At 40.1% G+C, this 20,988-nt stretch overlaps 1 protein-coding gene across 1 annotated transcript; it reads left to right on the forward strand.

Annotated features, from left to right (window-relative positions):
- Positions 1–1,991: 1,991 nt before the first annotated feature.
- Positions 1,992–14,967, forward strand: hoxb9a (homeobox B9a). The gene is made up of 2 exons (XM_003446378.5): positions 1,992–2,903; positions 10,698–14,967. Exons 1-2 carry the CDS (start codon positions 2,288–2,290, stop codon positions 10,931–10,933), a joined length of 852 nt encoding a protein of 283 aa, XP_003446426.1. The 5' UTR covers positions 1,992–2,287; the 3' UTR covers positions 10,934–14,967.
- The last annotated feature ends 6,021 nt before the right edge of the window (positions 14,968–20,988 follow it).

Here is a 20,988-nt window from a genome sequence, read left to right on the forward strand (position 1 = left end):
TTGTTTCATGCTTTTGTGCCAATCTATGCCATGTCAGATCGGAAATATTTTCTCTACAGGATATTTGAAGAGAACATCTAAATGGATATGGGCAATGTTAAGAAAACGAGCATGACGGTATTGGATTTTGTTTGTGTGTCCATGAAGGTTATTTTCCGAAACTCTCTTTAGTCATAGCACTGAAGATGTTGAAATTTAAGGTGGTTTGCAGAAAAATTCTTTTAGCTTTTTCAGCACGACTGTCTCCAATTAACTTCTCGAGCTGGCAGAACGCCCTGCAGGGCGGAGGCCCACCGACAATTAAAATTCCCACAGCCTGTGGTCTGAAAAGAAAAATATCCCTAGCATTTATGCCTGCAGAACAGTATGTATGTTTCTACTCTAAACATATCGAAAATAATGCTAATTATTGCTTAACAATTTGAAGTGTCAGGTTAATTGACACTTATGTGGCAATGTGCTACACTGCTTCACAACGCACCTCATTACTTGTTCTTGTAGTGCATAAAAGCGATCTGGGTCACAGTAACTTTATCTAGAACCTATTTGATTGAGCATGAACAGCTAGAGTTTTTAATACAGTTTATATTTTTATTTCTTTTTCTTTTTGATTTTCAAACGAAGCTGTAAACGAGTGCTTTAACGCAAAAGCTCAGAGGAATGTGGTGAATTCAAGCTCAAATACCAAACTGTGCGCCAGAATCACCAGTCTTGTTTGAAGGACTCTAGGTTTGTTGGGTTTATATTTGCATTTCTTCTCCTGAGATGGACATTCACCAGCCGTCGTTCAGAATCGTACAAGTCATCATGTCTCCTCAGCATATATGAAAGCTGCGCTATAGTCCACCTTTCACCTTGTAAATAACAGCTTTAATAAGAAGCAACCTGTATTTCATATTTAATTGTAGTAAATAACTGTGTTAGCTCCATACGCGATGCACAGTTCGGATTTATACCCTTGAGTACTAGAATGACTTCCTGAACGAGTCAAAGACTCCAAGTCTGAAATTGTAAATAAATGCAAAGACTTACAAGCCCGGTGACTTTGCAGGTCAGCTGCAAGTCAAATGTTAGGACTCCCGATCAGCACAGACTGCAGCTGCTCTTCAGCGTCCTGGTTTCGAGCACACGGGCGGATTTTATCCCAAATAATTCAGCCAAAGAGGTCACGGCCGGTTCCATGAAATAAAAGTCCGTTCCAGCTTCTCTCCCGGTGCCCCCATTGAGCTCCGGACCGAGCTATGTTTACCCATAGCAGGCTGACCGCTGAGTGAAAAGTACCCTGTACCGGAGTAGCAAGAACGATTCAACAGCCCCAGTTGCGTTTACAATCCGCACCACCACAGGCCATATATCAACTCAATAAAAACCAAAGCAGCCGGCCCGATCTAGGATTTTATTATGGTATTAAACAGACTCAAAAAAGTAGTTGAAGTAGTTTGCGCTATAAAGACAAGCGACCTAACCACGCAGGACCCGATTTAATGACGCTCGTTAACACAACTGGCTGTTAATCTGTCAATAAAAAAACGCTCTAGAACTCTCAGAAAAGCTGCCAAGTAGATCCAGGAGTCAAGTAAACGATGAAAAACACACATAGGTGTGAATTTTACCGCCTATCTTGTCTAGGATAGAAAATATCTGTGTTAACTCTTCTTAAGTGGAGGACTATTGGCACTTATACTACTGGTATTTTAAAAGCACACTCCAAGATCCACAAATTGATTTAACAAGAGCCAACGTTGTTTTTTTCACTTAACATCTTGAATATATAAATTAAAAGTATTTGGCACTACTTATTTGTCAGCCATTGTCTCTGCTTTACAGTTCATACATACAGTCCAGACATAACATAATTAACGGTTTTGAAAGCAGCAGTAGAGAAATTGACAAGATATTCGGAAATAGCCTTCATTTTGCATATTGCATATAAACATCTATTGGGGTAGGGGGTGGGGGCTTGTGCATGCGTGATTTACGCTTCATTGACGCTTTTTTTCAGGTTAGAAGAAAAAAAACCGGCCAATCACTTTGCGCCTCGCTCACAGCCTTGACAAACCCCCGTGCACAGTGCTAGGCTGTAGGGCTGTAGCACTTTGTTTCGAAAGAAAGGGACTAGGGGAGGGATAGAGAGGCAGAGAGACGAAGTAAGAAAGGGAGGGGGCAACCTAGCAAAGGACAGAATTGAAGAAGATAAAGAAAGAGGGAAAGGAAGGAAATCTCGTAATGTCTCTTGTCTTGTTTTCTATTTAGTGAACTCGAGGCGTTTCACAGATAATGCCAGAGAATGTCCATTTCTGGGACTTTGAGCAACTATTACGTGGACTCCATCATAAGTCACGATAGCGATGAACTGTCATCCCAGACTCGCTTTCCTAGCGCCCAATATTCCGGCTCGAGCTCCGCTGCGTCCGCGAGTGGGAGGCTGCCGGGTGGCGCTGCTGGGCACACGGAGCATCCCCATCCCGATTCCTATCCGTCCTGCAGTTTCCAGCCCAAGCCTCCAGTCTTCTCGTCATCCTGGAGCCCGTTTAATCCGCACCACGGTGCCAGTGGCCTCCCCGCTGTCTACCATCCCTACATCCCCGCGCAGCACGTGCCCGCCGCGGACACACGGTACATACGTTCATGGCTGGACTGTGCGCCGCGGAGCTCTGAGTCTGGTCCGGTACAGGGCCAAACGGGTCAGGTCAAGCTGGAGCCTCAGCTTGGCCATCTCGGTGGGGAGATCGCATCCAAAATCATGGGACAGCATCAGCACGAGCCCACCACATACATCTTGGAGTCAACGTCCACGGCAGCGCGCGAGCTTAGCCACCATTCGGCCGCCATCCAGGCAACAGGGTTCGAAGAAAACAAGGACATTTGTGAAGGGAATGAGGACAAAGACGGCCTGGATCAAAGTAAGTTATTAAAGCAGGAAATAACGCGTGATAGTGGGAGAGAAGAAGCGGAGGGAGGGTGATTGTAAATGCTTTTAATGCCGCCATAAAACTAGAACAAAGAACTGGAGAGGCCGAAGTGCCCCCACCGTCTGCTCTCTAACTTTACTGTGTTTTTTGGCTCATGTCATCCTTGTATTTGCAGCTGGCGCCTGTAGTAACATTTTTTAAATGGATTCTGTGACGCAACTTTTTCAGAGTTTAACAGTTCTTTAAAAATATATGTCAGTGACCAGCAAGTGATGCATACGATTTTATTAACTCTATTAAATTAGCTAAAGATATTACGAGCAACACTCTGTATTATAATGCTGTGTTGGATTTCTTGTTTTAAAGGTGACCCTGGTATGGCCGTAAAAGAGACCGTCAAAGTGACTCATAGTGCTTACGATAGTGTTGTCCATCTGGCAAAAGCTTGTCACAGCTTTGCGCAAATGATGCGTATGTATCATATACAAGTAAAAAGATTTGGAGCGCGCGCGGGGAGGGCGGTGAGTCCAAAAAGCTTCGAAGTCAACTTAGGAAGAAAGATTATTAAGACTAACAGTTGGAAAACTTCTGGCCTATTTGGCACTTTTTATCCTCTTCGTCCTTGAAGCTATCAACCCGACAGAAATCACAGAAGGTAGTTTGTTTGTGTTACATCCAGATTGACATACGCATTACTGTCCTGTTTCAAAAAGACCAAATCCTCTTTGAGATAGGATATGATGTTATCTCTGACCCTTCTGCTCCCAATCCTTCGCCTTTACGCATTACGCATTACCCATTTTATGGCCCCTGCGTCTTCCGTTTTTCTTTTTAGTTGTACGCTTATAAATGGGAAGAAGAAGAAGACAAAAAACTAAAAACCAAATTGTCGAACCCGGTTTCTTTTTAAAAAATAATGAAAGCTCAGTGACCCAGCCGCAGAGCTCCGATCCGCCAGCATCTATGGAGCAGAGGCCTCTAAGTCAGCCTGCAGCAGGGTCTGGCTACACTTTGTTAGACTCGCATCAGAGCTGGACAGTGAGGACGTGAACTCTGCCTTCTTACAGCGTGTATAAATCGTCCCACCTAGGCTCATGTAAATTCCACAGTGGCTTCGAGCTTTGCCAGCTAAGTGTACAACGTGAAACACAATGAATATAAGGGCGGAACATAAAATAATTATTTTTGTCTGCATCCTAAATTAATTTCATTTTGTGTGTTCTTTATGTAGTAGCGAGTTTTATTTACTGATTTATTTATTTACTTTTTTTTTTTTTAAAGCCAATAATATATAAATGACTGCAGCCTTCAAATCAGGTTCATCTCAAAGCATCAAACAAAAAGCTAATTAAATTTTAACTTTGTTAAAATTACGCTTTCCTGCTGCGTAATACTTCAACACAGGCACAGCTCTACTGACCTCATTATGGTCTGTAGTCTGGTGGTTATACGAACGTATATGTAAAAATACCACAAATCACAGTCATCGGTCATCTTGTTATAAATCCGCTGGTAGTTTGACAAGTGCAGGACGGTCTTTTTTCTCCCCTATTCTTTTATGTGTGTGTCTTTGCTTTTGTTCCTTTGTGTTTTGTTTGATAGTTTGCTTTTTTAACGACAGCATTTGACCTGTCATATGCTGGGTCTTTTCAGAGTTATCTTCCAAAGTTTCTTGACTTTTTGGGTGGGACAGAAGAAAATCGCACCCTAGAAAGAGGTTCAGATGAATGTATAATTTCATTTTAAGTGACGCCGGAGTTTATTTCGCCTTCTCAACTCCCTCCTGACAAATCTACCAGAGGAGTCGGAACCATCGGTGTGCCGATGCGAAAAAGAGCGGGAGACCTGTGTCTCTATAGTGGCCTTAAGAAGAAAAAAAATGATCACAAAGAAACACACATTCATGTATACACGTTTAGTGTATATATACAAGAATGCTACACTGGAGTCACACACATATGCATACACATGCAGAGCCAGCTTATTACTGCGATTGAGCACGCTATCCATCAGAGCAGTGAGCTAGTCTAGGATGGAGGCTAGCAGGCTCCAGTCTGAATTATTAGACTTTCCGTTTGTGTTCGTGAAGGTGCTCCTCCTGAAGAGCTCCTCTGTTCCCCTGTTTAAATGAGTAATAGAAAAAAAGTTTCTCTCTGAGTTGTCTTACAGGGTTCAAAAAGCAGCCATACAGACTTTTTTCCTCTGGTTAATTTGTGTTCTCTTTGTGTCTGTATTGCAGTGTCTTAATGTTTCAGGTAGTGGGAGCCATACCAAGCAGCATGTGAAAGCCTTTTCTCTTCTTCATAACGTGGACATTTCAAAATGGTGGCGTCAACATGATTGAGTCCCCCCGCAGGACGTTTTTTTTCTTTTTTCTTGAGTAATTAGTAAAGCAGTGGTAAAGCAGTTTGGCTGGAAACACACTTGGTGCTTTGCATTTGTCATTTTCAAAACTCTTTGGTTTGGAATAAATCTTTAGGCATTTTAGAGACATTCTTATTTGCTTTCTTGAAAAAGGTAAAATGAGTAGACTGAAACCATGTTTATGTATGTAGGATACATATTAGGTTTATTAGCTTAACTTAGCTTGGAAACAGGGAAACAAGGAGCCATTAATTTCCAAAGGTAGCAAAATAAAAATTTCAGTACCTCTAAAACCACAAACTGGCATGTTACATATTGTGTACTCATGAAATTAGAACATTAAAGTGTACTTTCTGTTATTAGTCACGGAACACTGCGTCTTATACCAGATAGAAGTGGTCACATATAAATGCCTAACAATGCAGTCCTCCACAGTAACCGGATTCCCCTGACAATTTTGTCTTTATATACTTAAATGTGTTAACTAGACATTATAGCATGGCGAAATTCCTCCCCTATTTGATATTAATAAGGAATTTTGAACAGATGGTTGGTGTTGGAATAATTCTGAAAAAGGTTTTCTTTTTGGCACCACAGAAACATGGACATTTCTTTTTTATCAACACGAAAAACCTGACTGTTTCCCTGATCCAACCTTGTAAATCCAAAAATGAACATGCTGTGATAGCCAGATTCTAAGACTAGCTTGGCTTGGTGGAATCAGTCTAATAAACTGTACCTGTCCTCTTTAACTTGTTTTCAGGGAGGAATATATAAAAATGAGTGTCTGCATGATGTAGTCTATCTTCAGATTCTGGCTGAGTATTTAAAATGGTCGCCATGTGAATAACATCACTGGAATGCTACCTTTGAAAACATCCTATCCAGTTAACGCTAGTCTACAGCTACAGATTTCTCTTTATGCTGCTGGTACTGGGCAGCCTTCCAGAATAAACTACAAGATTACACTTCAGTCTTTGTGCTTCTGCTTTTGCTGCCAAGCAGGCTGAGAAAGTTATTACCTTGAACTTTATTAACTTATAACACAGAGTAAACAACCCCATTAATTGGCATGTTGCTGTTGGTGAGATGGGGGATAAGTGTTGGTGGTGGATGGGGATGGGGAAGTAAGGGAGCGGGATAAAATATGACTCTGGGAAATGTAATAACATGCCTTTGGGATATATGAGAGGTCAATTTCTGGAACTATTAGGGTGAAATTGCAAAGGGAGGAAGACACACAGAGAAAAAGAGACTGGATGGGATATTTATCTTAGCTGTTTCAGTTGCTGTTTCCATGCATTCATCAAAGTAGACACACAGACACACCTAGGCAAAGACACACATGCTAACAACTGAACATCAGCTGCAGTGCCATGGGCTATAGCAGGCAGCTTTAGGGGAACGTAAATCTTTTCATCCATGCGCCTGTCCATGAACACCAAGCGACACATTGCTTCTGCAACTATGTAGATGTAGCCTAGAGAAAACTTAAAGTTAACATACAAGCAAGAGTTACCATTATACAAGCAACACCCCACCCCAGCCTTATTCTGTCTATCAAGATACTCTCTGACTTCCCATCTATTAGAAAACGATGTCTACACTAACTCAGCCCTTTACAAACTCTCCCACTCCTCAATCGGTTTGTCATCCTGGGTGACAGCCATCGTCACGGCACAGCTCTGAGGGTAATGAATGGTCCTAGAGGTGAATATACACCCAGGGAATGGAAAGCACACACTTTACAGTGACAAAAGCTCTCAACCCCCTAGTTCCGACCAGCCTCATCACTTTTCTGGACATTATTTTGTTCTGCATTGAAATAAATCCTCTACATGCTGCTTTTGTTGAAGGAAATTAATTCCAGAAGGTATTAAGGACATATTTACTGACAATGGCCACTAACTATAATTCAACTCGCAGGGAGAACACAAGAGAAACCTAAATGGTATATTCTGTCAAATCCATGCAGAGACAGATGCTGGATAATGCAATCATCTTCAAAACCCAGACCTTCAAGCATTGCAAGATTACTATAGACTGTATACAAATGACGGCCATAGCCATCATGCCACCCACTGGTTATATACAGTGTCAGTTCACAACACCAGTCATCTCAAGGAACTTTATATCTGATGGAAGCAGTTATGGAAGAAAATATCTGCCAACAGATCAGCATGGGAGCATATTTTCTTTCTAAACAATTTTCTCAGAAACTTTATACAGCCCTGTTTATACCAGACTGAGAGCAGCCCCATCAAGGCTGGAGACAGAGCAGTACTGGAAGAGCATATGGGACAAGGACGCAGCACATAACAACAATGCTCAGTGGCTAGTGTAGCTAAGAGCTGACCACAGGAAGCTCCCTGAACCGTTTCCAGTAGCCATCACAGTGGCAGACATCCAAGAAAGAGTTTCAAATATGAAGAGTTGGACAGTACCAGTCCTTAGCGTGGTTCACACATACTGGCTAAAAAAGCTAACTATATTCCATGAGCGTTTGGAAGCACAGATGAACCATTTAGTGTCAGGCATCATAGGGGCTAAGATGAACAGGCATACGGCTCAATAAATGACTCGACCCCAGAAAGGAATTGGCAGAAACATCAAAGGGGCAAAACACCAGCTACTGGTAGCTAGAGTAGTCACTGTCTGCAACATGAGACTGACCAACCATACACCACCTGGACTGACTGCAAGAAAGCCTATGACTGACGGACATACATGGATCCTGGAATGCCCAGAACTGTACAAGATCAACCGGACCCCTTAATCAGGAAGTCAATATGGATGTGGGAAACTACACTAGAGGTCAACTTCAAGCCAATTGCACATGTCACCATCAAATGCAGGATTTACAAAAACTGATACTTTTTCTTCTGGGTGGAGTTACATGTTCTCCCTATGTTTCCATGAGTTGCCTCCAGGTACTCTGGCTTCCTGGCTACAGAGGGTACAGAGTTAATATCCTTATTGTATTTACTCATTTCAAACTCAAAGAGTTGCTTGATATCTAATAATTAAAACAATTTATTTCACATAAATATAAAATGGGATCCAGATGCGAATGTCAGTAATCACAAGGTGTTTTATCTTTTAAAGACTCTACACTATTGCTTAGATGATTATATAAGCAAGCACTTAGTGATGGTGTTGAGGAAAAACTCCACACTGATGAAGAGAAACAGTCTCAGGGAGGAGCAGCCACCTCAAATCTTAAATTGGGAAGTGCGATGGTAACAGGAAAAAAAAAAGACTAAAGAAAAAGACTAAAGAGAAATTTCTTGATATGAAATATTTCTTATTTAATGTATATGAAGGGAATAACCTTGTCTTATTAGAATGAGTTGAGTGAGTTGTCCTTTCGAGAAATGGCATTTTACTGTAATATAGATGACTGTTCGTTTTGTCTGCCGTGTTCTGTAGATTCTGTTTACCAAGTTGTTGTACCTACTGTCTAAAACATGTTCTGATGTTAGTCCGGGGAACCTCTTGTGTCATTGATTTGTTATTTTTTATTTTTTTATGGTGAACAATAACGAATTACACTCTGATGATGTATTGGGGCAGAGATTCAATAGTATTATAATTATCTGCCCTTACTCTGACTTCCACTATTTACTCTCCTGACTAAGGTACTACCTTTTCTGGAGGTCGCAGTTCCAGAAGTCATTCTTATAGAACCACAGGGCTTAACTTTATATTAAGCCACGTGTTTTCAAGACAAAATCAAGCCACGTGAACACAGAGGTGTAGAAGTGTAGCAAACATGAAAGGAGGACGCATACAAGCAAACAAACACGAACCGGATAAGAACAGAATGAAAGGACATAGCACCTCCACACTCCAGTGGACCTGAACACCACGTGTGTGTAATACAAGGTGCTGAAGCTCAGTGCACACAAAATCCTCTTCATAGCCTAGGAGACGTGCTGGTGGGTGCGAGGATGAATCAGAAAGATTCAGAAAGAGTAATTATTTCCAGGTCACACTGATTTATTTGTCTTGTTTGGAATTTTAAGGCATGACTTGGTAACATTGGATGTATTTTTTTCTTTGTTAAAGTTTAGTTACTCTAACTGGTGGGCGTTTCCGTTTGTTGGTTTAACGTAATGGAGGAAGACTCTGACCTAACCACAGGAAATGCTTGCACTTGGTTAAAGGTTTTATTTAGAACATATAAAAATGGAAATGTACCAGAACGAGCTATGGATGCGCACAATTTTCTTTCAGATGAGCAAAAGCACTATGAACGATTTTAAAACTGAGTAGGGGGCTTTGTTTTGATCTATAATTATCCTTTAGAAACTTGAGATACTTAACCTGACAGTTAAAGTTTCTGCAGTCCCCTTCAGCCTGTTACCCACTACTCTCTACCTCACCTTTGGACTGGGTGAGGTAGAGAGTACCTCACCCAGGGCATTGCTTTGAGCCCTAAACCAAACCCATGCCTGCTAAAAGACAATGTAAGGCTAATTACATTGTCCTGAAAGCTATAAGCGGGGTTGTGGTGATGGGGAGAAGGGGTAGTGGAGGCACAGTGGCCTGACAAACAAGGAGGCGAAGCAAAGACGGCTAGGGAAAAAACTGAGAGAAATTCATTATGTTCTCATCGAAAACAAAAACATCCAGTTTTCCTTCAGATTCCTGCTACTGCACTGCACTCAAAAGAGCCAAATCTCAGTACGCTTAATGAATAGCAAAGGATAACCTTGTTTTCTGGATTATAAATTTCCCCCCGCTAAGAAATTTAGGAACAATTGCTACACAAGCGATGGACTTACCACTCTATTGAGATCGCAATCCTTACAAAACCCTAAAAGATAGAACACTTTCACCAATGTGTGTTTGTGTGTTTGCTTTCTTTTTGTCATAAAATTAGATTAAGCTGCGAATATACAGACAGTGCTTACTCCTAGTGCATTCAACTTTGCTTTGCTTTTTTTAGTTTTCTTGTTATCGATAGTTGCCTCTTTGACTGGCGCGTGAAGCGCCTACATGAGCAAATTTTTACCAAGGTGAGGTAAAAATGAGTTCAAAAATAATTTTTAAAAATTAACCAAAAAGAAGAAAAGAAAAAAAAAAGAAATAAGCTTGGTAGTCCGAGTTTGTCTTTTCTTTTCTCTTCTTTTTTTGTTTTGTTTTTTTCTTTAATCCTCTGTCATTTTTAATCTGCATACTGGAGGGTATTCATGGAAAGAAGGCCGCCTGGCTTTGATGTGATGCCATATAAAAGGGCCATGGTTTTACTTCTGTCCAAATTGTGTGTTATTAATAACGTACATAAATGTGTCATTTGCGGAGTCGAGTGTTGTCTTCAAGATGCCGTGAACACAAAATAGTGTTAGAGCGACTGGATGGATTATCAATTATTATTTTTTAATCGATAATTTTTTTTTCTGTCGTTTCTTCCTGCAGATGACCCATCGGCCAATTGGCTTCATGCACGTTCCTCCAGAAAGAAACGTTGTCCGTACACCAAATACCAGACGCTAGAGCTAGAAAAGGAGTTCCTGTTCAACATGTACCTCACGCGCGATCGGCGACATGAGGTGGCGCGCGCACTCAATCTGACAGAGCGGCAGGTGAAGATCTGGTTCCAGAACCGGAGGATGAAAATGAAGAAACAAAACAAGGACCAATCCAAGGACTAGCAGGACATAAACACTCAGACACGCATGCACGCACACATCTCACATATCCAAGAACTGCAAAAATGTACATGCATATCTACTGCTTCAATTTCTTTTAACATTCCGAGTGAGCCAAACGTGATGTCAGTCTCTAAGTATGATCCCTAACAAGCGCATATGACGCCGCAGCTGAAGTATTAGGAACATCTGATTTTCAGAGTTGGAAGTTTCCTGGAACTTCTGGATGATTTTCTATTAGGCGATTACGATAGTAAAAATTTGAGTTTGTTTCGGAGGTCAATCTTTCAAAGCACTCAGACTGACTCAATCTAAACCTTCCGATCAGACTAATAGATTGATGAATTCATAGATTTTGTTGCCATTACTTTCTACCGAGTTCTTATTAAGCTAACAATCATTATACAGTAATGCAATCTGATATCGGATTAAATTCTTCAAGATAAAATGTGCAGAAAGCTGATTGATTGTTTATTGACACCAGAGGTGTGTGTTGAAGTGCTGAAAATGGGATTTCACCCGGTCATTAACAAGCACGAAAAGCACGCACAGCTCGCACAAAAGCGCGTTGCTGTTCATTTGTATTTGTACTCCCTCAACCCCACCCACTCTTTTTTTTTTCTGGCAGGATTTGATTACATAGCGCCTGATAGTCGAAGCTGATACAAGCAGCCAATAGCCGTTTGTTTTCCGGTTGTCTGCCCATCGGGTCTGTCTATCCCTGGGATCTCGGCATTCGGCTTGCTTTTCGGGTGGCTCATGCGCTGCAGCGGCGACTGATCTGTAGCTTGAAGTCACAAGAGTTTAGAGTTAGTCAAGAAGAGGACTCACGACAGTTATTATTTATTTATTAAACCAACCCTTTCCATCAAATTAAACTTCTAACAATTACATTTTAAATGTCACAGAAACACGTTTGCTCCCGCATTTCCAAACAATATTCATAAGCGTCATAAACACTTTTTAATCGGACTAGTCACTACGAATTCAGCAAGGGTGATACTTCAGCAGAGAACTACTCCTTCCAGTCTTTAGCACTCACAAATCTGTGCATGCAGCACAGATTTGTGCTGCATTTGTGCTGAATTCGTAGTGACTAGTCCGATTAAAAAGTGTTTATGACGCTTATGAATATTGTTTGGAAATCTGTGCATGCAGCACAGATTTCTCAGTCTTTTTTTCCAAGTTGCTTCTGATCGTTGGATTCTTAAAAAAAGTCCTATCTATTTTTTATGGATTGTCGTGTATCAACTGCTATGCAAGGCATTCTCTCTTATGAAACGAATTATGTTGAATGCGTGCGCAACACTGGTTTCTATTTACGACCAGAATCTTGCTGCAATAAAAATAAATAAATAAAGCTGAAAATAAATACATGTCTGCAGGTCCCATTACAAGTTTAAGTCTAGAGAAACAGACAGAAAGTTAAAAAAAAAAGTCTTAGGTTAGTGTGCAGATTTTATATCTTCGAGTATTTTCTTCATTTTATGCAGAATTTTATTGATTGGGATGTTAAAACATAAGTAGGCCGCGTTGAAGAGCCGGACTGCGTTTTTGTAGTGTCGGCATACTTAAATGGCGTCCCGTAGCAGTTTTATGGATGGGAAATAAACATCGCGCACGCGCGCGCGTGTGTGTGTGTGTGTGTGTGAGAGAGAGAGAGAGAGAGAGAGAGAGAGAGAGAGAGAGAGAAAGAGTTTGAGTGTGAACCAAGATACATATACAATACATGTACACCTTTTTGCAAAAAATTATAACGGGTTTATATGGCCAGATTTTTTTAACAAGAAGAGAAATCTGCTGTTTCTCCGAAGCGTCAACAAATCCTCTATTCACAAAAAATGTTTACATGGTTTGCGCATGCCTCAAAGACTTCATTTCGTCGTACATTGTTTTGTGCGTTAAATCTGTCAGAGGGGATGCTAACAGGAAAAAGAACTAAAGAGAAGTTTCTTGATATGAAATATTTCTTATTTATTGTATATGAAGTGAGTAACCTTGTCTGATTGGAATATGTTGAGCGAGTTGTCCTTTCGGGAAATGGCATTTTACTGTAATATAGATGACTGTTCGTTTTGTCTGCCATGTTCTGTAGATTCTATTTTCCATGTTGTTGTACCTACTGTCTAAAACATGTTCTGATGTCAGTCCGGTGAACCTCTTGTGTCATTGAATTTTTCTTTTTTTTTTTCTGTTATGGTGAACAATAACACTCTGATGATGTATTGGGGCAGAGATTCAATAGTATTACAATTATCTGCCCTTACTCTGACTTCCACTGTTTACTCTCCTGACTAAGGAACAACCTTTTCTGGAGGTCGCAGTTCCAGAAGTCATTCTTATAGAACCACAGGGCTTAACTCCATATTAAGCCATGTGTTTTCAAGACAAAATCAAGCCACGTGATCTCAAGAGGTGTAGAGGTGTAGCAAACATGAAAGGAGGACGCATACACGCAAACAAACAGGAACCGGATAAGAACATAATGAAGGGACATAGCACCTCCACACTCCAGTGGACCTGAACACCACGTGTGTGTAATACAAGGTGCTGAAGCTCAGTGCACACAAAATCCTCTTCATAGCTCGTCACCTAGGAGACCACATGGCTTAACTTTATATTAAGACATGTTTCTTTAAGACAAAATTAAGCCACGTCATCACAGAGGTGTAGAGGTGGAGCAAGGATGAAAGAGGTCACACACACACTCACACAAACACACACACACAGACACACACGACTTTTTTTCCCCCAAAAAAATGTATGCACACACTCTGACTCCTTAAAGACTCTTTAAAGCCCTGGTTCTTTTTAGCTTGGTTTGTTGTCTCTTGTTTCTTTATGCGATTGCATTGCTGATGCTGGACTAATATTAAAGAAGATACTTTATATTAAGAACATATTTAGTTTTATTACCATGTTGGTATATAGGCTTATGTATTTAAATGTGAGGAGGTTCAGAGTTAGCAGTTTGTGATGGAAAAGACGAAAGACAAAGAGACTGACTGATGAAAGCAGATGAAACAGCATGTGTTTAAAATATGTGTCTCTTCAGTTCTACACTGCAGCTGAAAGAAGAGGGGCGTCTGTTTGGCTGCAACACCAAAAGCCTGTAATAAACCCCCCGACACACACACACACACACACACACACACAGATGATGAGTGCATTCATTAGATAGAGGCGTCTCATCCGTCCATTAGGGGCTTGTGAAGCCGCTGTGGTTCCTGTGTTTGTCTCTGCTGCACCAAATGATTCCTACAGACACAAAGTCTGATTATACATGCAGAGTCTCTATTTCCTTTCTTATTTATCACACATACAATTATCATAGCTGAAACTGTAGAAATAGTTAAAGTTGCCATGGTTATCCTGTTAATGCAGAAAGTTACAAAATAGTAACATGAAGCTCACGAGTGCCTAGAATACTTTGGTTTACTAATACTAGTACTAATATAAATTTAATTTCTCCTTGTGTAATTTGGTATTAGTGTAGCAAAGAGTTATTTAAAAAAATGTAAATTATATATTTAAAAATTGATATCCAGCTGTTGGGAAGTGTGTTTACAGTTGGGTTTGGGCAAGACTTTATAAATATTACTATTTGGGGCTCAGTCTCGTGAAATCATGCTAAATATTTTGGTCCTTTTTCCCCAGCACAGATCTGGCCTACCCTCAAACCCCACCACTTTTTTTTCAAACAAAAAAAAAGAAGAAAAAACGAAGAAACAATAGGTCGGGTGTTGAATCCTGGCAAGAGGATGCATCCAGTAAAGGGTCACCAGGCTATCCCCCCATGCTTACCTTAGAACATGAAAGAGATACATAACTAGAGTCATACTTACCCAGATGTCACCAGGCTTAATATCATCTGTGTCACGTATTATCAGGAAATACCAATGAGAAGTAGGCTACTGGGGAAAAAAAACAAACAAACAAACAAAAAAAAACCATACACATTGCTATACTAGCCATCCCAGCGAGCAAGGCCGGTGGGATCTATGGATAAGTAGAAAGCTATCATTCTCCCTGACCAAGAAAAAAAAAATCTATTATTTCTATGTGTGTTTGCGTAATTGTGTGTACTTGTTTGTATGTTTTGTCTTTCTTCTCCTCCTTTTCCCACACAAGGCTCCAATATTGTTACATATTCAGCACTTAGATCAGCATGTTGACCCTTTCCTACATTTTACTTTTACCCTCTGTTGTCTGGATATGTGTAACTCTTTGGTGGGACACAACAAATAAATAACTTTGCTTGTGTGGCTCCCTAATAATAAAGAAAAGACTCTCTGCTCAGAAAACCTCAGTATTTTCAGGAGAGAGAGGATCTGGAAGATGATAAAGAGTAAGAGTTTTCAAAACACAAGTTCTTTTGTCTTTTTTGTGTAGGGCACTACATAGGAAAGTAAGAGACTCAAGGGGAGTGGAGCATAGGAAGCAAAGGTCCTTGCAGTGTGGTATAATCTGATTGTTAGGGCTTTCTCTTTTTTTTTTCTCTGTGTTATTGTAGGGTCTTTACCTTACAGTACAAAGCCCTTTGTGGAAACTGTTATTGTGATTTGGCACTATATAATTAAAACAGAATTTAATTGCTCTAATTAATTCAATTGAATTGTACAGCAGCACTGTCAAATCATAGTCTGAGAGTGACTTTGAAGAAGAGGATGAGACTGCCTATCAGCCAGCTCCAAAACAAGCCTGCTAGCAGCTAGTAATATAAAGAAATATTGTATGTTTTCGATCCAGCAGTACCAATAAAAAGAGCAGCAATGTACAATGGAAAAAAGCATTTTTGCTCAATTTGCAAGTTTGCTCACAAACAAAAGAATGGAACAGTCTCTAATTGTTAAGGCATTTTAACGGAGGGAGGCGGAATATTTAAAAACACGCACACATGACATAAACGATATAAATTGAATTGCATGTGACAGAGTGAACAATGTGTAGAGAGAGCGTGTATTTGAGTGCCAAGCAAAACAATACTTCAGGTTAGCACATATCTCAGGAATTATTTTGACCCACCCATGCCACGTTGTTGAACAATGAGCTTTACAAGTTATTTAAAAAACACAAACTCCGTCCTCAGATTTTCTATAGGATTGTGGTCTGGAGTGGCTAGGTCACTGCTTCTTTAGCCACACCTTTGTTGCTGAATTTTTTGGGTCATTTTCATGTTGGAACACCCATCGATGATCTAACTTCAGTGTTCTCTAAGAGGTTCTACATGGTCCAATGCATTGGACCCTCAATGTGCTGAAGTCTTCCTGTACGCTTAGCAGAAAAAACAGTCCCAAAGCAAATTGTTTTCACCTTCATGCCTGACTGTAGGGATGCTGTACTTTGGGTCATATTCAGTATTTCTCTTCCTGCAAACTTAACATCTTGAGTTGATGCCAAAAGCTTGATTTTGGTTTTGTCTGTACTTTCTCCCAGGCCTGTACATCTTCACAGATCCTCCAAAATTTCAGTCTACGATATTAGAGGTGCTGCAAAATGTCAATCCATGATGACACAATGTATTGCCAATACCGTGCTTAGTGACTGTGGTCCCAACTGCCTCAGATCATTAACAAGCTCATCCTGTTTAGTTTTGTGATGATCCATCACCTTTGGAGCTCCAGATCCAGGGCGACTAAGCATTTTTATATTTCTTCTATTTCTGAATAATTGCACCAATGTGTGGCAAGGTCAGATGTTAAACAAATACAAGACACCTTGAAAAAGTGTACTAAGTCACATTGGTGTTGTACAGGAAATGGCTGCTGAGAACAAATAGGGATTAGATTTAATTTAATGTATTTTGACAAATAAATTCAAATTTCAAGGTTATTGATTCATATACTATTAAAAGCATCTTGAAACTCACTGACAAATGTAAATATAGGACAAATTATCTAGAAACCCAACTGCCTAACCTGTAGTAGGACAGTTAGTAAGCTCAGCACAGCTTGTATATGAACATATGTAATGATAACACTTTAGCTAAAGCATTCATAAGATATTAAATTGCTTAAAACACCACTGACAACAATATTTTACCTGTAATTAGATAAAAGGCACTTTTAATGTGCTGAAGTCTTCCTGTAGTATATGTTAAATGTTTTCAATCAGGAGCACTACAGTCAAATTCAGACAAATTCCATTTGTAGTAACATATATTTGGTCATGTGGCTCAGTTCTGGGAACTCTGCAGAGTTATGTGAATCCTGGAGGAGCAGCAGCGAGAATCCTTGTGCAGAGCAGGATAACTGACAATATATATGACACTGATTAAGACAAAAAGGAAGCGCTTGGAGGAAGGTAGGTTACAAAATAGCTTGAATGCCACTTTGTAACGTAGCGTAACCCAAGGTTTTAGCTGGCACTGAAATTAGCTGATGTGTTGGAACTAAATTCATGGCCTAAATGAATTAGTCAAAATGATAATAATTATAATCATATAACATTGGCTAACAGCATATAGAATGCATGACAGCTTATAGTTATCAAAGGAAACATAACACAGTATAATAAATATATTAACAATATTTTGTCTGCTGATTTCTTATATATTGATTGCATTCATTAGATTTGCGGGGCGATCGTGGCTCAAGAGTTGGGAGTTTGCCTTGTCGCCGGTTCGAGTTCTGGCTTGGACAGTCTCGGTCGTTGTGTCCTTGGGCAAGATACTTCACCCGTTGCCTACTGGTGGTGGTCAGAGGGCCCGGTGGCGCCAGTGTCCGGCTGCCTCGCCTCTGTCAGTGCACCCCAGGGTGGCTGTGGCTACAATGTAGCTTGCCATCACCAGTGTGTGAATGTGTGTGTGAATGGGTGGATGACTGGTTGTGTAAAGCGCTTTGGGGTCCTTAGAGACTAGTAAAGCGCTATACAAATACGGGCCATTTACCATTTAGTTTTTGTTAATTAACATATTTTCGATTTAATTTTGAGTATGCCAATGAAATTATTACATACAGTTTAAGTTAATAAAAATAAAGAATTGTAATAACTGTTGATAATTTTGTGATGGTTCTAGTATGAAAGGCTTCTAGGAGGAGCAGTGGAAACAGTTTGTTGGAAAGGGTTAGAACTGTGATGGTGACTGCAGTTTGAGCACAGCCTTTCTGCTTCCTCTTGGCCCAACCAATGAAGCCTGGGGATTTAAGCAGATTTAGACTCTGGCCCCAACAAAGACAACCCATAAAACATCTGTGAACTCGACAGCAGATGATTGTGATACTTCTCTGAGGTCTGGCAGGGTCTGAGCTTCATTAAATCCAGAAGTGCCTGGTCTCCTGCATCAGGCCTCCTTCCAGTCTCAGCCTGCTGTCCCAGGGAAGGCAACTGCAGACTGTTTCAACCCAGTGTGTATGTGTGCGCACTGAGGGGAGAACTGTGACACATGGCACAGTAAATCTAAGAGAATACTCCAAGCAGGAGCCCCCCATAACAACATGCACAAAGATCGAGTTAGGTTAGGAATGGAAGTGCAGAAACACCAGGGTGATATTATGGTCACATCTAAAGAAGGAAGCAGTACAGTTATTGTGGATAAGAGAGACTTAGTAGCAAAACTGGGCTTTTTAAGGAATAAACTGCAGGTAGTGTACCAAGCAAAACATTTGCAGTAATTTTTCTGAGATTTATTAAAATTTGCACCGCCTGTGTAGATTTGTGCACCAATGGGAACCTGCCTCAGAAGAAATTCCTTTTCAAACTGATCTGTTTCTAATAAAAATCCAACTCTTTAGTCTGGAGTCAATCTTGGTCATGGTGTTGAATTGTAATCCAAAAGCGATCCACTCTACCATACAATTCCACCGCTAACTCCACTATTTTGTCTGTAATGTATCCCTGCTGTTAGATAATGTAGAGATTCAGATCTGCTCATTGTGCAGTGATTTAGCTGTGTGGCTAAATCAGGCGCAGGCCTCATCATTTCAATGATATTTTCAGGAACTAAATGGGCTGAACAAGACAAAGCACGTGGTACTACTGCTGGCAAGAAATCATATTTCAGCCCACGTGGATGTGGCCAATCCAGTACATCTTCACTTTATCCTCTCATATTAAGTCCACAGATAATAACTGCCTCTGCTGACACATTCTGGGTGGATCTGAGCGCGTAGCAGACCTGCCTCCCCCCCTGCTTTGAGATTCTTCTATAATTCATCAAGCTGTAGAGAAAATCATTCATATTCATAAATTTACTTGAAAAGAGTTATGGTCCTGCTGATATAAATGACTATATGGATCACATCGCATCAGCCATTCTGGACTCATTAACAGTTGGACAGTAAGCCAAGTGCTGCTGGCTGCGCCTCACATGTCACAGCTGTCTCTGACTATGCTGAACAACAATAATAATAATAACATCAAACACAGAAATAATAACAGTATGTGCACATGTGACAACTGCCTATTAAAGTGCAAAAAAAATAAATAAATAAAGGACAGAGGAGTTAAGAACTGCTCAGAACGCTGAGCATGCTGCTTGTTTCTTACTGAACAAAAATATTAAAGAACTAATAGGACCGGGGAAACAATGACAAAAAAATAACAAGAACAATGAAAATAACAAAACTATTAATACTACTACTACTGTTTCGACAAAAAGTAACAATAAGAATACCAAGAGCAATAATTATAGTGCTATGTTTATGACTCATAAATAAGGAAAGATTTGAAAAAGGAAGTTTGAGAAAAATTAGCCATTCATGTCAAACTTCCCAGGACAGATTTCATGTGCAGATTTCATCATTTATCATATTTTCAATAATATTTATTATCTGAATTTTTAACCTCGACACGGGGTTAAAAAAATACAGTGCTTTACAAAATTATTAGACCAAGAGTAAGAGTTATCCCCCACCTGCACTAAATAAACAGTACTGGGATTTACCAAGATCGTTTTTATGTTTTTGTCATGGTGAATCCACCAGTATGTGCAAGCCCTTTACACATAATAATAATAATAATAATAATAATAATAATAATAATTATTATTATTATTATTATTATTATTATCTGTCTGATAGACAAATAGATATCTGATCGCAAGGTATTTCTCATTTAAGGCCAATATTGTCCGAGCAGCGTTTTTCTATTGCAGCTCTTTTTCTTGTTTGTCACATAACTTATTTTATACACTTCCTATCCTCAAACATAGGAAGCAGCACGAGAGGAGCAGGATGTGCTACGTGTGTGCCTGGGGGGTGAATGGGAACGGATGTGTTAGAAGAAGCCGACACCGACTGTCGTAAAAATAGCGAAGAAGAAGATGGAAAACAGGAGAATAGGCGGGACAGAGTGAAAAAAGATTCAAGGCGGTGCGGCGCAATAAAAGAATATGACGGCAATAAAAGTTTATAGCTTATAAATTTCTGAAAGTTAAGAACTAAACGGCTGTAAAGCAAACACACCTAGAGAAGAAGAACAGCGAAGCAAGGAAAGCCACAAAGACGAAGAAAATATTAGAGGAAAGTTTCAAATCTCCCTGCTTGATAATTTATTTGAAGCCTTTTTTTGAACTGATAGAAGCTGGAGTCATGAGATGAAGGCAAATGTTAGTCCAAACGTTTAAAAATGGTAGCTATATGTTAGACTTCCTGGCGTATAGATAAAAAACAACAACAACAACAAAACTTAGAAAAAAGACAAAACAATAAAAATAAAAACAACTTCCTTCCTTCTTCTCATTTTTTTGCTTTCAGCTTCAGGACTTTTATGGCTCTGTAGCCGTTTGGTTCTATGGGCCTATTCCGGCAGCCTTGTGTGTGTGTGTGTGTGTGTGTGTGTGTGTGTGTGTGTGTGTGTGTGTTGTCTTCAGTCCCATCTCCCTTTGTTTCTCTCAGATGCATACTTACAGCTGAAGCCATGAAAGCCACCACCACAAACAAAATGGAAAAAAAAAAAAAAACGCAGACTGCAAACTCCGTCAGACAGGGTGAGACCAAGTGTCGGGCTTCAGCTCGGGCTGTACAGGCTGGGAGGGCAGAGCAATCTCCGCATGTTGCTGAACCGATGGAGGGAGCTGATAGAGAATTTTTGTTTGTTTCTCTTCCGCTGTTTGTTTG

Source organism: Oreochromis niloticus, linkage group LG4 (assembly GCF_001858045.2).
Source record: "Oreochromis niloticus isolate F11D_XX linkage group LG4, O_niloticus_UMD_NMBU, whole genome shotgun sequence".
Lineage (NCBI taxonomy): Eukaryota > Metazoa > Chordata > Actinopteri > Cichliformes > Cichlidae > Oreochromis > Oreochromis niloticus.